Source organism: Procambarus clarkii, chromosome 48 (assembly GCF_040958095.1).
Source record: "Procambarus clarkii isolate CNS0578487 chromosome 48, FALCON_Pclarkii_2.0, whole genome shotgun sequence".
In the NCBI taxonomy this organism is placed as follows: Eukaryota; Metazoa; Arthropoda; class Malacostraca; order Decapoda; family Cambaridae; genus Procambarus; species Procambarus clarkii.
Genome location: NC_091197.1, coordinates 12321736 through 12334925, shown reverse-complemented (window position 1 = coordinate 12334925; position 13190 = coordinate 12321736). Strand labels below are relative to the sequence as shown.

Below are 13190 nucleotides of genomic sequence, written 5' to 3'. Positions count from 1 at the left end.
CCCCATACCCATCCCGTGGGCGGTGGTGGACCCCATTACCCATCCCGTGGGCGGTGGTGGACCCCATACCCATCTTGGCTTACATTCTTCGACAAATGAATCGGAAAATAATTAAATTACGTTTAGACAAAGTTTTGTTGATACAATCCACTCCATTAATAGACTGGACCCAGAGTAAGGGCTGCCAACAGTCTGGACCCAGAGTAAGGGCTGCCAACAGTCTGGACCCAGAGTAAGGGCTGCCAACAGTCTGGACCCAGAGTAAGGGCTGCCAACAGTCTGGACCCAGAGTAAGGGCTGCCAACAGTCTAGACCCAGAGTAAGGGCTGCCAACAGATGGTCAACACCCAACCCGTCCTCAGAATCTGCTTCACGCTACTCGACTAACAATTAATTATAATTTAAAATAGTTTACATTTGCGATTTCTTCAGATAATTCTTAATGTGTTGTTAAACTGATAAGTATTTTTATGACAAAAATTACCGAGAGTAAAATATTAATTTAGACGTTAAAACTGTTAAAAGACATTAAGTTAGTTTTTTATAATATAACTATGATGTCAATACTTAAATTACGCAAGTATAAGGGAAAGGAAATCCATCTTCCCTTCTCATTAGGTACATGATTGCGGCGACGCCAGACCCCAGGGGTGACTCCAGACCCCAGGGACGACTCCAGACCCCAGGGGCGACTCCAGACCCCAGGGGCGACTCCAGACCCCCAGAGATGACTCCAGACCCCAGAGGGCGACTCCAGACCCCAGAGGGCGACTCCAGACCCCAGAGGGCGACTCCAGACCCCAGGGAGCGACTCCAGACCCCGGGGACGACTCCAGACCCCAGGGACGACTCCAGACCCCAGGGGCGACTCCAGACCCCAGGGACGACTCCAGACCCCAGGGACGACTCCAGACCCCAGGGACGACTCCAGACCCCAGGGACGACTCCAGACCCCAGGGACGACTCCAGACCCCAGGGGGCGACTCCAGACCCCAGGGGGCGACTCCAGACCCCAGGGGGCTACTCCAGACCCCAGGGGGCGACTCCAGACCCCAGGGGGCGACTCCAGACCCCAGGGGGCGACTCCAGACCCCAGGGGGCGACTCCAGACCCCAGGGGCAACTCCAGACCCCAGGGGCGACTCCAGACCCCAGAAGCGACTCCAGACCCCAGAGACGACTCCAGACCCCAGAGGGCGACTTCAGACTCCAGGGAAGATTCCAGACCCCAGGGACGACTCCAGACCCTAGGGACGACTCCAGACCCCAGGGACGACTCCAGACCCCGTAAATACTCCCCCGTTCCTGAACGTACATGACGAACGTCCCGTTGCTGGGGTCCTGGTACTCCATATTCCCCTTAGCATACACCCAAAATATAATTTTAAGATTCGGCTGCTTTAGGTAATTCCTACCACACCGTGCACAACCGCGTTGACTTATTCCACGCACGCACACAACCAGCCTGCACTTGGCGGGTCCCGTCTTGCCTGGTTTCCCAGTGCAGAAAATCTACAAGACAACTTCCCAAGTTGAAGACTTGGGTTTGTCTCTGGGGAATGTAAACAAGCATGGCCAAGTTCGAGACGGTGGCGTGCACCGGTAAACCGTGGCACACGTGCCAAAAGTGGCATCGTTTGCATGTGTACGTCATGTATTTCGCGGGAACAAATGATGTGAAGCGTCTTTGTGCATTAAAGGTCGTCTTTTTTTATCTTTAATCAACTGGGACAACAAGGCTAGAAGGCGGGGCATAAAGAGTTAGACCTTATTTATTCTTAGTCACTGATAGGTAAAGATGATTGTATTACAGGGTTGCCAACCGTATACGGGTTGTCATGCGTACAATCACGCATACAATCATGCAGTCTGTATGACTGTATGTCTTGCTATATCGGAAAAGTATATATTATTGCCGTTGATCTTTGGAAGTATTTGATCAAGTATCCTTCTCTCAGGAGCGTGTGAGCTGTGAATGGTGACAGTACTTCCTACAGTACACAGTACCTCCCACAGTACACAGTACCTCCCACAGTACCCCCCACAGAACACAGTATCCCCCACAGTACACAGTACCTCCCAAAGTCCATTTTCAGAATCCACGGATTGCAAGCTAGGCGCTCTGCCCATCCCACATTGTGGAAGGGGTCTATAACCACTGCTTCATCCGACAACTTTGATCGTCTCTCTAAAAATCTGAGAACGCGAGCCCCAGCTGAGAAAAATATTCGACTGTCGGACATGTAGATATATATACAAGTAAGGCTCTACCATTAGCGAGTATATTTGTAATCGTCATTAATGATAAACTTGAGTCTTGAACCCATATATGTAAACACACTCGACTTTAAATACCTACTGCACCCTGTCACACTCACAACCTCTCGTTCCCTTCACATTTTGACCCTGTGGCTTTGTGCACTCTGCTGGCACCCCTGGCACCCTTGGCACCCTCCCCCGTGGCTCTGTATACCCCAACTAGCGTTATGACACCAAATTCGTGAAATATTCCCATGTCTGTTGTAAAAAAAAAAAATTATCTAGCAGAGACATTAATCCCAATATGTTTTGACGTTATTTTTTATCGCAATAACATTTGAGTTTTTGTTGACAAAAATGCTATCGGGCTGGGAAGTTACTACTAATTTAAAGCATTTATATTTGCATCAATGTTTGCTGCTTGCAAACATTACTGTAGAAAATATTTTAATTATTTTCAAGAATTTTCAACCTTTAAAATAAATCAATCACAAATTTTCACGTATGTGTTAAGGACGTTGAAAACCTGACAAATAATAATAATATTATATATATATATATATTATTAAATATGACCGAAAAAGTAAGATTAATAATTCTAACACGAATTTTCTCAATCTTTCGTACATTTCTTTTCACTGTTGGAGGTAATTCAAAAATCAATTCTCCAAAATTCATTTTTATTTATGAATTTTGGAGAATTGATTTTTGAATTACCTCCAACAGTGAAAAGAAATGTACGAAAGATTGAGAAAATTCGTGTTAGAATTATTAATCATACTTTTTCGGTCATATTTAATAATATATGTCTACAGGAAAGACTGCTACCAAAATATACTAATATATATTATATATATATATATATATATATATATATATATATATATATATATATATATATATATATATATATATATATATATATATATATATAAACTTGGCCTCGTTTCTTTGCTTCACCTTTGACCTCAACAAAAAATGCAAACATGTGATTGTAATGAAACCACATTTCAATTTGGAACACCGAAAGTCGATCGACTGTTAGGCTTTGACACCTCTTTAAAGCTAACCAAGCTATTAACAAGCTTTCAGACAGACGCAGAGGATGATGCCGCTAATACTACGCCACAACTGCCAGAGGGGGTTAAACTAAAGTATTAACAAAGGAGATATTGTCAATTCTCTTGCACATACCTGAAAGGTCCAGTAGACATTTTGCGGCGCATACTTTTTCAGCTCAAATAATTCCATTTCTATGAAAACATTGGAGAGCCGTTCTTGTTTCCTGGTCGGTGGAGAAACTCAAAACTAATTATTTCATTTCAGGGTCCACGATGTGCTCTCAGCGGCTGCCCTCAGTGGGTGCCAGAGTCTGATCTGGTCTAGTCTGGTTGATCTGGTCTGGTCTGGTTGTGGGATCACTTTGGGGCACTAGTTCGTGTTTACATTGATTTCCTCCGATGAACAGAATTAAGAAGAGAGGACATAATGAACATTTATGGTTTGTTCACTCTCTCAATAATGTTAAAAAAATGTCTTAATAAATGTGGCTTCTTACTCCTTTCGATTGAGGTAATGTTTGTTTCTCTCAGTCTCTCCTCGAAGCCTAGCGTTTCAGCTTCTTCTCGTAGCCTAGCGTTTCAGCCTCTCCTCGTAGCCTAGCGTTTCAGCTTCTCCTCGTAGCTTAGTATTGTAGCAGTATAGCAATCCTCGCTAATTTCTCTACTTCTGCTTTCTACTTTTTTCTGAAGTAATGACTCTACAGTGAAGCAACATTAACTCAAATGTTCACAACAAACCTCCGAGTCTTACTGGCCTTTCCTTCGCCCTCATTGCCAACTATTCACCGAACTTTTTATCTTAGAATTGCAGCTCTTCCGTTTCATTTCGCGAATCCATTTTCTTGCCAGACTGGCATTCCCGGAGAGATGGTCGAACTCGGAGAATTAAAACCGGCACAACAGCGGTAAACCCGACTAGAGGAAGCAGGCAGGCAGTGAGGAAGATTATATATTATATACATATTATATATATATACCATGTTCCCCCTCACCCCCCTCCCTCCAAAAAGATAATTAACTTTGGGTTTGTTTCGACACTACTGGAGCTGGTGTTATGGAGTGTTTACAATGCTCGCTCCACCAGACATACTGGTAGGATTGGATGTAGGCCAATCCTACCTGTTGAGCACTTACGTAGTTATACTGACCAACTACTCATGGATGGAGGTGGTGGTTGTACATACATACATACATACATACATACATACATACATACATACATACATACATACATACATACATACATACATATATACATACATTACATGCATTATACAAAGTAGTATAAGGCATCCATCAGTCTCAGGAGACTATGGAGTTGCGCTCTGGTTGTCGGTCTGGAGTGGCCTCACCAGGGCGCAAAGCCAGGGTAGGTTGATTCGGGGGAGAAGCTGTATGTATTTATGTACATACCATACATAAATACATATACACACTTGGTGGAACATATGGCGGTGCCAGGGAGGGCCCGGGAACCCCAGATCTATCTGTCTGTCTGTCTTTTACTGTAAGTCTTCTTGTGTCTGTTGGCCTGTCTTCTCTCTGTGTTTGGGTCGACCTTGTCTTTGTCTCTGTATGTCTGTTTTAATATCTCATGTAATGTAATATACAACGATAAAATAGAGTCCCATAGGCATGTGGGTTGTCGACTGATGGGAGAAGTCAGGTGGTATGAACTATTTAAAGCATACAATAGTTTCCCGTTGGCAAGTTACAGCCCCGCTCCTGTGCCAGGTAAGTCCACTACGGGATCACCATAGCCCGTGCTACTTGGAACTTTTTGTTCCAAGTAGTGAATCTTAAACAACAACATTTTCCGTTGGCTTTGAGGAAGGGGCGGCGCTTTTGAGATGTTGGAGGCTCGGTTTTGTTGTAAAATGAACAAAATAATTGTAAATCGTTCCAATATCAGCGCAGACTGTTAAAATATTATTAAATTTGTCAAATTATTTATGATAATAGGCGCATTATCAACTATGAAATTATAAATTACGAAAATTAATTCTTTAGTAAGGCATCTCAGACAACATTGAATGATGAACAGGAATCATTTATGTGAATGATTAACGAAAATCAGTATCTCTTGACACAATTGTTTGCAGTAATTGATAACTATAAATTACATTAATGTAGTAATCTAAATTAGTTACGTAAATAATGCCAGGAATAATTAGCTGGTTCTCAAAATTTGTATTCCCAAATCTCAAGGATAAGATGGCCAGAATAAATTAAATTGACGAAACAAGTAAATCCAAATTAAACTTTGTTCTTTATCTCATAAAATTCAGTCTGACTATCTTCGACCGTCCACAAGTGATTGGGCACCATTCCTTCCCCCTCCCTCCCCCGTCCCATCCCAAATCCTTATCCTGATCCCTTCCAAGTGATATAAAAGTCGTAGTGGCATGGCACTTTCCCCTGACAATTAATTAATCAGCCGATTACGTTCGAACTTTTCTCGAACGGTGCTTCGTTTGTTTGTGTGTTCGAACCTCACCCGAGATGCTTCAGTCAAGACCTGCAAATTAGAATATTTAGCCAACAGGACCAAACCACCAGACCCATCCTTGGCCAAACTAGGCAATAACATTACAGAACAATAATTTATATGAGAAAATATTTATTATAACATGAAAATTAGATGGTATTTACCACCATTGTACAGTTGTGTGTTCCTTCATTCTTGGAAAAGTTTCATATTGGTACCGTCACACACACGTATGGTTTCTAGATTCCAATTTAATTTCCAGTTGGTAATATAAATCACCAGATTGTCATACGGGAGAAGCAAATAAAACAACCACAGAATCCTCTGATCTCAAACCATCCCCGCGTATATATATTGTTTGTACCACAAACTTTTATTGTAAAAGGCTATTTCCAGATTTTCCAAACAGCTTTGATGGATTTTGTTATTTTTTCCTTTTCATTTTCTGTGTGGGTGCATACCTGGTGTACACGTTATTATATATATATATATATATATATATATATATATATATATATATATATATATGTGTGTGTGTGTGTGTGTGTGTGTGTGTGTGTGTGTGTGTGTGTGTGAGTGTGTGTGTGTGTGTGTGTGTGTGTGTGTGTGTGTGTGTGTGTGTGTATACTGGCAGCAGGTGTTCTTTTATGCATGTCTCATTGAATATGACAGCATATTCCGTATTTACTATTTTCTGGTTTATGGCTTCTATCCCTCTTGCTAGTGCTTTTGCATTATTTACACGCGCACACATAGAACCTGTCTCATGAAGATGTTGACCAGACCACACACTAGAAGGTGAAGGGACGACGACGTTTCGGTCCGTCCTGGACCATTCTCAAGTCGATTGTCAATGAAGACTGTCTCATGAAGCCCACATCAAGAGATATCATCAGCGGCACATGTGAGACTGGCTACATTCAGAATGGCCTACAGAATATTGCAACATTTGTAACATTTTTTAATTCGGGGTAAATACATGCAAATTTCTGTCGGGTATCATTTAAAACCTTGTATACCACATATGTCAGACCAAACCTGCAGAATGTATCTCTAGCGCATCTCCGTCTCCATCCAAGTCAAATTAAACGCAAGATGAAATTAGAGAAAGTTCCAAGGAATTCCACGAGACTAGTTCCAGAACTACGAGGTATGAGTTACGAGGAAAGGCAACGTGAATTGAACCTTATGTCATTGAAAGTGGGAAGAGTTGGGAGGGAGGGGACATGATTAAAACATACGAAATTTGCGGTGGAGTTAATAGTGAAAAATAAAAACAGACTCTTTAACACGGGTGACTCTCGCCCAATTGGGGGAAAACTGAATACATAAATGAGCCAAAGAGATATTGGGAAGAATTTTTTCAATGTCAGGGTAGTTAACAAATGGAATGCACTAGGCAGTGATGTGATGGAGGCAGATTACATACACAGTTTCAAATGTCCGTATGATAGAGGCAAATAGGCTCAGAAACCTTGACTGAGAGTTAAGAGACAGGACCAAAGAGTCGAAGCTCAACCCCCGCAAGGACAATTAGGTGAGGCCACACTGAAAGATAAGGTCAGTAGGTAGGAAAGCAAGAGATGGCAACACAGGATAGAAGTCAGCTTCTATCCCACTCCTACTACCCCTGCCATCCCTTACACCTCCTCTTCCAAACTCTCCACACCATCACTCCCACAGTAATTATCCCCCCAAACACCACATCAACCTATCCACCCCTCCCATAACAACCACAACCCCCTAACAATCCTCCCATCACCAAATCGACCACTACCTCCCCCCCAACCACATCAACGTCTCCCACCAACTACCACCCACATCACACTAACCATCCCCCCAACGACCTCAACCCCCCCACCCCTCCCCATTACAACAATCACATACCACTCCATCACACCATCATACAAACTACCATCCATTCCCCTACACTAACCATCCCCCCACCCCCACCCCCACCACAGCCACCACCAACCCCCCACCACCACCCCACCCCCACCACCACCACCCCCAACATACTTGTGGAGCAAGCAGAGGGAACCAGTCGCCTAGATCCACTGGAATTCAAACCCCCACCAAAATAAAACATTAAAGATCATGTTCTCATATCGTCATTGTATAGACAGAAAGGGTGCAGAAGTGTGCTCTGTGTGGAGGCTGGGACGGGAGGGAGAGAGGGACGGGAGAGGAGGACGGGAGAGGAGGAAGGGAGAGGAGGAAGGCAGTGAGGAATAGGATGCAGAGGGATAGGAAGCGGAGGATGGAATTAGTGATAGAAGTAGATGGTAATGGTGAATATGGATGAATATTTGATGATGATAATGGTTGGATGTAGCAGTAATGATTGTTCTAGGGGGGGGAGTGGTAGCAATCATGGTAGCAGATACCAATGGAGATAACGAGGTAGTTACCATGATACCTACCACGAATGTAAACCGTGTCACCATTTGGGAACTCCGTCACTCACGATGGTGACACATGAAACACCCCAACATATTAAACACCAAATTATTAGTAATGTGGACCTCAACATGTCATCGAGTCTCGAAACTATTTGACCTTTAAGGAGCTCAGCCAGTGGCTGAGCGGACAGAACACTGGACGCGTGATCCTGTGGTCCCGGGTTCGATCCCGGGCGCCGGCGAGAAACAATGGCCAGAGTTTCTGTCACCCCTGATGCCCCTCTTACCTAGCAGTTAATAGGTACCTGGGAGTTAGTCAGCTGTCACGGGCTGCTTCCTGGGGGTGGAGGTCTGGTCGTGGACCGGGCCGCGGGGACACTAAGCCCCGAAATCATCTCAAGATAACCTCAAGAAAGACTATGAACATCTGTTTGCTGCCCAATTGGTAAGTTTTAAATTAATTAATGTCTTTAAACATTTCCTACTTTTTTTTCTTTTTTTAACCCCAAACGATTGTTTTCATTTTACCAACTACCAAAGTTAGATCGTTTGGTGCACAAGACAAGTGGAGTTAAGGCAATACAGAGGATGATGCACAGTGACCACAATGCAACAGCTGCAACCTCAAGACCAAAGGAATGGTACAAGAATTCAACCATTTATAAATCACTTATTCTCTCAGGACCAAACAATATAATGGTAGATAGGCTTGGATACCCACGTACATGGGTAGCCATATACATGGGTAGCCACGTACATGGGTAGCCATATACATGGGTAACCAAGTACATGGGTAGCCACTTACATGTGTAGCCATATACATGGGTAGCCAAGTACATGGGTAGCCACGTACATGGGTAGCCATATACATGGGTAGCCAAGTACATGGGTAGCCACGTACGTAAGTACTGTTGCTACAAGCAATAGCCTGCTCAACCAAGTTATCACACATCAAGTCTGACTCCAAGCCGGGCTTAGGGAGTAGAAGAACGCCCTGAATCCTTTCCATATATACAGACACACAGACACACACACGCTTCACTGAAACCTTCATATACGTGAATACCTTTCCCCAATAAATGGAATCCTTTATGTAACATCAAATGGTATGAAACTAGAGTTGGAAATTTAAATGGAAATGTTTACAAAATTTCTCAGTTGGCCATAAATAATACGTACGCATTGTTGAACATCCGGGAATTGAAGCTCGTGAGTAAAATACAACGACAGAAAGTCAGAGTTGGTTGACGGAGTGGGAGACAAACTGTATGAAAAGTTTGAGAAAATTGTCCAGGGTGAATATTAACACCTTAACTCTCCCGTTCTCAGACCGGGAGAGTTTCTTTCACCCTATGCCCCTGTTACCTAGCAGTAAAATAGGTACCTGGGTGTTAGTCAGCTGTCACGGGCTGCTTCCTGGGGGTGGAGGCCTGGTCGAGGACCAGGCCGCGGGGACACTAAAAAGCCCCGAAATCATCTCAAGATAACCTCAAGATAACCTCTCTCTCACACACACATACGATAACTTCAACCCTTCATGATATTACACATTACATGTTCAAAATAGTTTAAAACAGTTGAGAGGAATACCACCGAGATTATTCTTGAACTTAAGGAGTAGAGTCATTCAGTTATATATGGAAAAGAATGTCTCTCTACCTAAAGTTGGAGGCCAGATGCGTGGTGTTAGCCTTGCTCAAATTTGTAGAGGGAATGGTCTGGGGTACAGGATGGACATAGGCGTTTCGGGGTAGGCCTAAGTTAAATGCTTTTAGAAATATTACCATATATAAACCTCCCCATGCAACTGTTATGAATCATTATGTGTTATGGGAATAAATTGTGATAAGGATTAAGACAGAGAACAGCACAATTATTAAGAAAGAGGATAGCATGAGGCTTCAAGATTACCTGGACAAACTGAAGGAATGGTCCAACAAATGGCTGTTACTGTTTAACCCATGCAAATGTAAAGTAATGAAGATAGGTGTAAGGAGCAGGAGGCCAGAAAAAAGGTAACATTTGGGAGATGAAATTCTTCAAGAATCAGAAAGAAAGATCTAGGGGGTTGATATCACGCCAGACCTGTTCCCTGAATCCCATATCAAGAGGATATCGTCAGCGATATATATATATATGCCAAGTTGGCAAACATAAGAATGGTCTTTAGAAATTTGTGTAAGGAATCATTCTGAACCTTGTATACCACATATGTCACACCAATCCTGGCGTATGTTGCTCCAGCATGGAGTCTATATCTAGTCAAGTTTAAGACTAAATTGGAGAAGGTTCAGAGGTTTGTCACCAGACTAGTACCCGAAATGAGGGGTATGAGATACGAGGAGACGACGGGAAATAAACCTCACGTCGCTGGAAGACAGAAGAGTTAGAGGAGAAATGATCATCACATGCAAGATTCTCAGAGGATTTAATAGGGTAGATAAAGTAAGTTTAACACAAGGAGCACATGCACTATGGGACACAGGCGGAAAGAGAGTACCCCAAATGAGCCACAAAGACATTAGAAAGAACTTTTTTAGGGTCAGAGCAGTTAACAAATTGAATGCATTAGGCAGTGATGTGGTGGAGGCTGACTCCATACACAGTTTCAAATGTAGATATGATAGAGCCCAGTAGGCTCAGGAACCTGTACACCTGTTGGCGGTTGAGAGGCGGGACCAAAGAGCCGAAGCTCAACCCTCACAGGCACAACGAGGTGAATATAGACACAATGAAAGACGGAAGGACGCGACAAAAATCGATATCACCTGAGGCTAGCAACAGAGAGCTAGTGGGGGGGGTAGAGGAAGAAGGGGGGGCGGGTTTTAGAGGAGTTAGTAAGAGTTCATCACAACCTATAAATAGAGTACTCAGCGTAGGACAAAAGCAAGGCAAATTCGTACAATTTAATTTAAAAATTTAATTCATTACGCATTAATTCATCTCTAGTTATAATGATTTTTTTTGTTTTTTTTTTAAGATGCAAAAACTTTTTGCCGTTTATTCCCATCAACGTGAGGCACGTTTAACCCAGCCATTTGGACCTCAAACCACTTCCACAACAGTGTAAAGATGAATTCCCCATTCTTCTGTCTTTGAGAGATAATGTCTGTGTCTGTCTGTGTGTGTAGCTGCAGGCCAGACGGTTAGGGCTAGCCTCGCACAACGCTCCAGGGTGACTGGTGATTGTATGGTGAGTGTCGTAAGGTAAGAGGGGTCGACCCCTTCCCCTCCCCCCAAGTATCTATGAGTAGGACTGGCTCCTTTTAAGACAACCAACGACTGAAATGTGGGGTTAGTTGTCAATAGAGTTACCTAGATATTTCAAATGTAATTGACCACATTTGTTAGACTCACATGTTAGAATGGGAGGAATGGAGAATGTGAGAATCGGAGAGATGTAGAATATAAGGGAAGGAGAATGTGTGGGGAGATGGGGAAGATGGGGTGGGTGTATGGGAGGAGACTAGGAGGATGTATGTGGGCAGAGGTGGGGGAGTTTGGTGTGCGGGGAGATGGAGGGGAGGGGATGGGGAGTGTGTGGAGATGGAGAGGGAGTGAGTTTAGGTGAAGATACTGAGTGTGTACGTGAGGAATCACCTGGGAGAGTTTGGTGTGTTGGAGGTGATAGTTATGTGCATGTGTATTCACCTATTTCTTCTTGAGGGGGTTGAGCTTTGGCTCTTTGGTCCCGCCTCTCAACCGTCAATCAACTGGTGTACAGATTCCTTAGCCTACTGGGCTCTATCATATCTACATTTTAAACTGTGTATGGAGTCAGCCTCCACCACATCACTGCCTAATGCATTCCATCTGTTAACTACTCTGACACTGAAAAAGTTCTTTCTAACGTCCCTGTGGCTCATGTGGGACTCAGTTTCCACCTGTGTCCCCTTGTTCGCGTACCACCAGTGTTGAATAGTTTACCCTATTCCACCCTGTCTATTCCCCTGAGGATTTTGTAGGTAGTGATCATATCTCCCCTTACTCTTCTGTCTTCCAGTGTCGTAAGGTGCATTTCCAACAGCCTTTCCTCGTAATTCATGCCTCTTATTTTACGTTAGGCTCCATGGGGTTGGGTTAGCTTAGGGTAACGTTAGGGTTGGGTTGGTTACGCAAGGTTTGGGCTGGGTTATAAAATCCGTTGACTGTGTAGGATGCGACTTGTATCCACCTCAGCTTTAGACTGTAACTATCTTCAGCTGTAATGTGAATTTCAGTCGTGGATGTAAAGATGCCACCGCTCTGACCTATTCTTGAAAGGAGGACAATGTCGATACTACTGCCCATACTACTCATATGGACCAATAGGCCTTCTGCAGTTGCCATTATTCTTATGTTCTTATTTAAAATATCAACGGAAATCCGATGTGTAGAACAGTGCCGAAATTTTCGGCCAGCCGGTGCGACACTGACCGTCTCTCTACGTTTGAATTTTCCAGTCCAGGATTCCTCCAGCAAAACCCACAATATTTCCGCCTGGTAGTCAACCCTATTTCTCGCTAGAGCGGCACAAGCGCTTTCCAACCGATTTCTTTGGCGATCAATACATTTTTGTTTTCCCTTCGGATTTGATAAATCTTGGCACTGGTTATATATTTCTAATCTATCAGAATAACTGCACGTGAAATGCCACAACAGACTAGCAGAACCTGACCCCCAAGGGTTAAACATAGAACCTGACCCCCAAGGGTTAAACATAGAACCTGACCCCCAAGGGTTAAACATAGAACTTGACCCCCAAGGGTTAAACATAGAACCTGACCCCCAAGGGTTAAACATAGAACCTGACCCCCAAGGGTTGAACATAGAACCTGACCCCCAAGGGTTAAACATAGAACCTGACCCCCAAGGGTTAAACATAGAACCTGACCCCCAAGGGTTAAACATAGAACCTGACCCCCAAGGGTTAAACATAGAACCTGACCCCCAAGGGTTAAACATAGAACCTGACCCCCCCCTCCCCCCCCCAAGGGTAACA

General features: G+C 43.7%; 1 protein-coding gene across 1 annotated transcript; it reads left to right on the top strand.

Moving 5' to 3' along the window:
* Nucleotides 1–622: 622 nt before the first annotated feature.
* LOC138351083 (acidic proline-rich protein PRP25-like) lies at nt 623–1318 on the top strand. The gene has a single exon (XM_069302710.1). The coding sequence runs from the start codon at nt 623–625 to the stop codon at nt 1316–1318; it is 696 nt and encodes a 231-aa protein (XP_069158811.1).
* The last annotated feature ends 11872 nt before the right edge of the window (nt 1319–13190 follow it).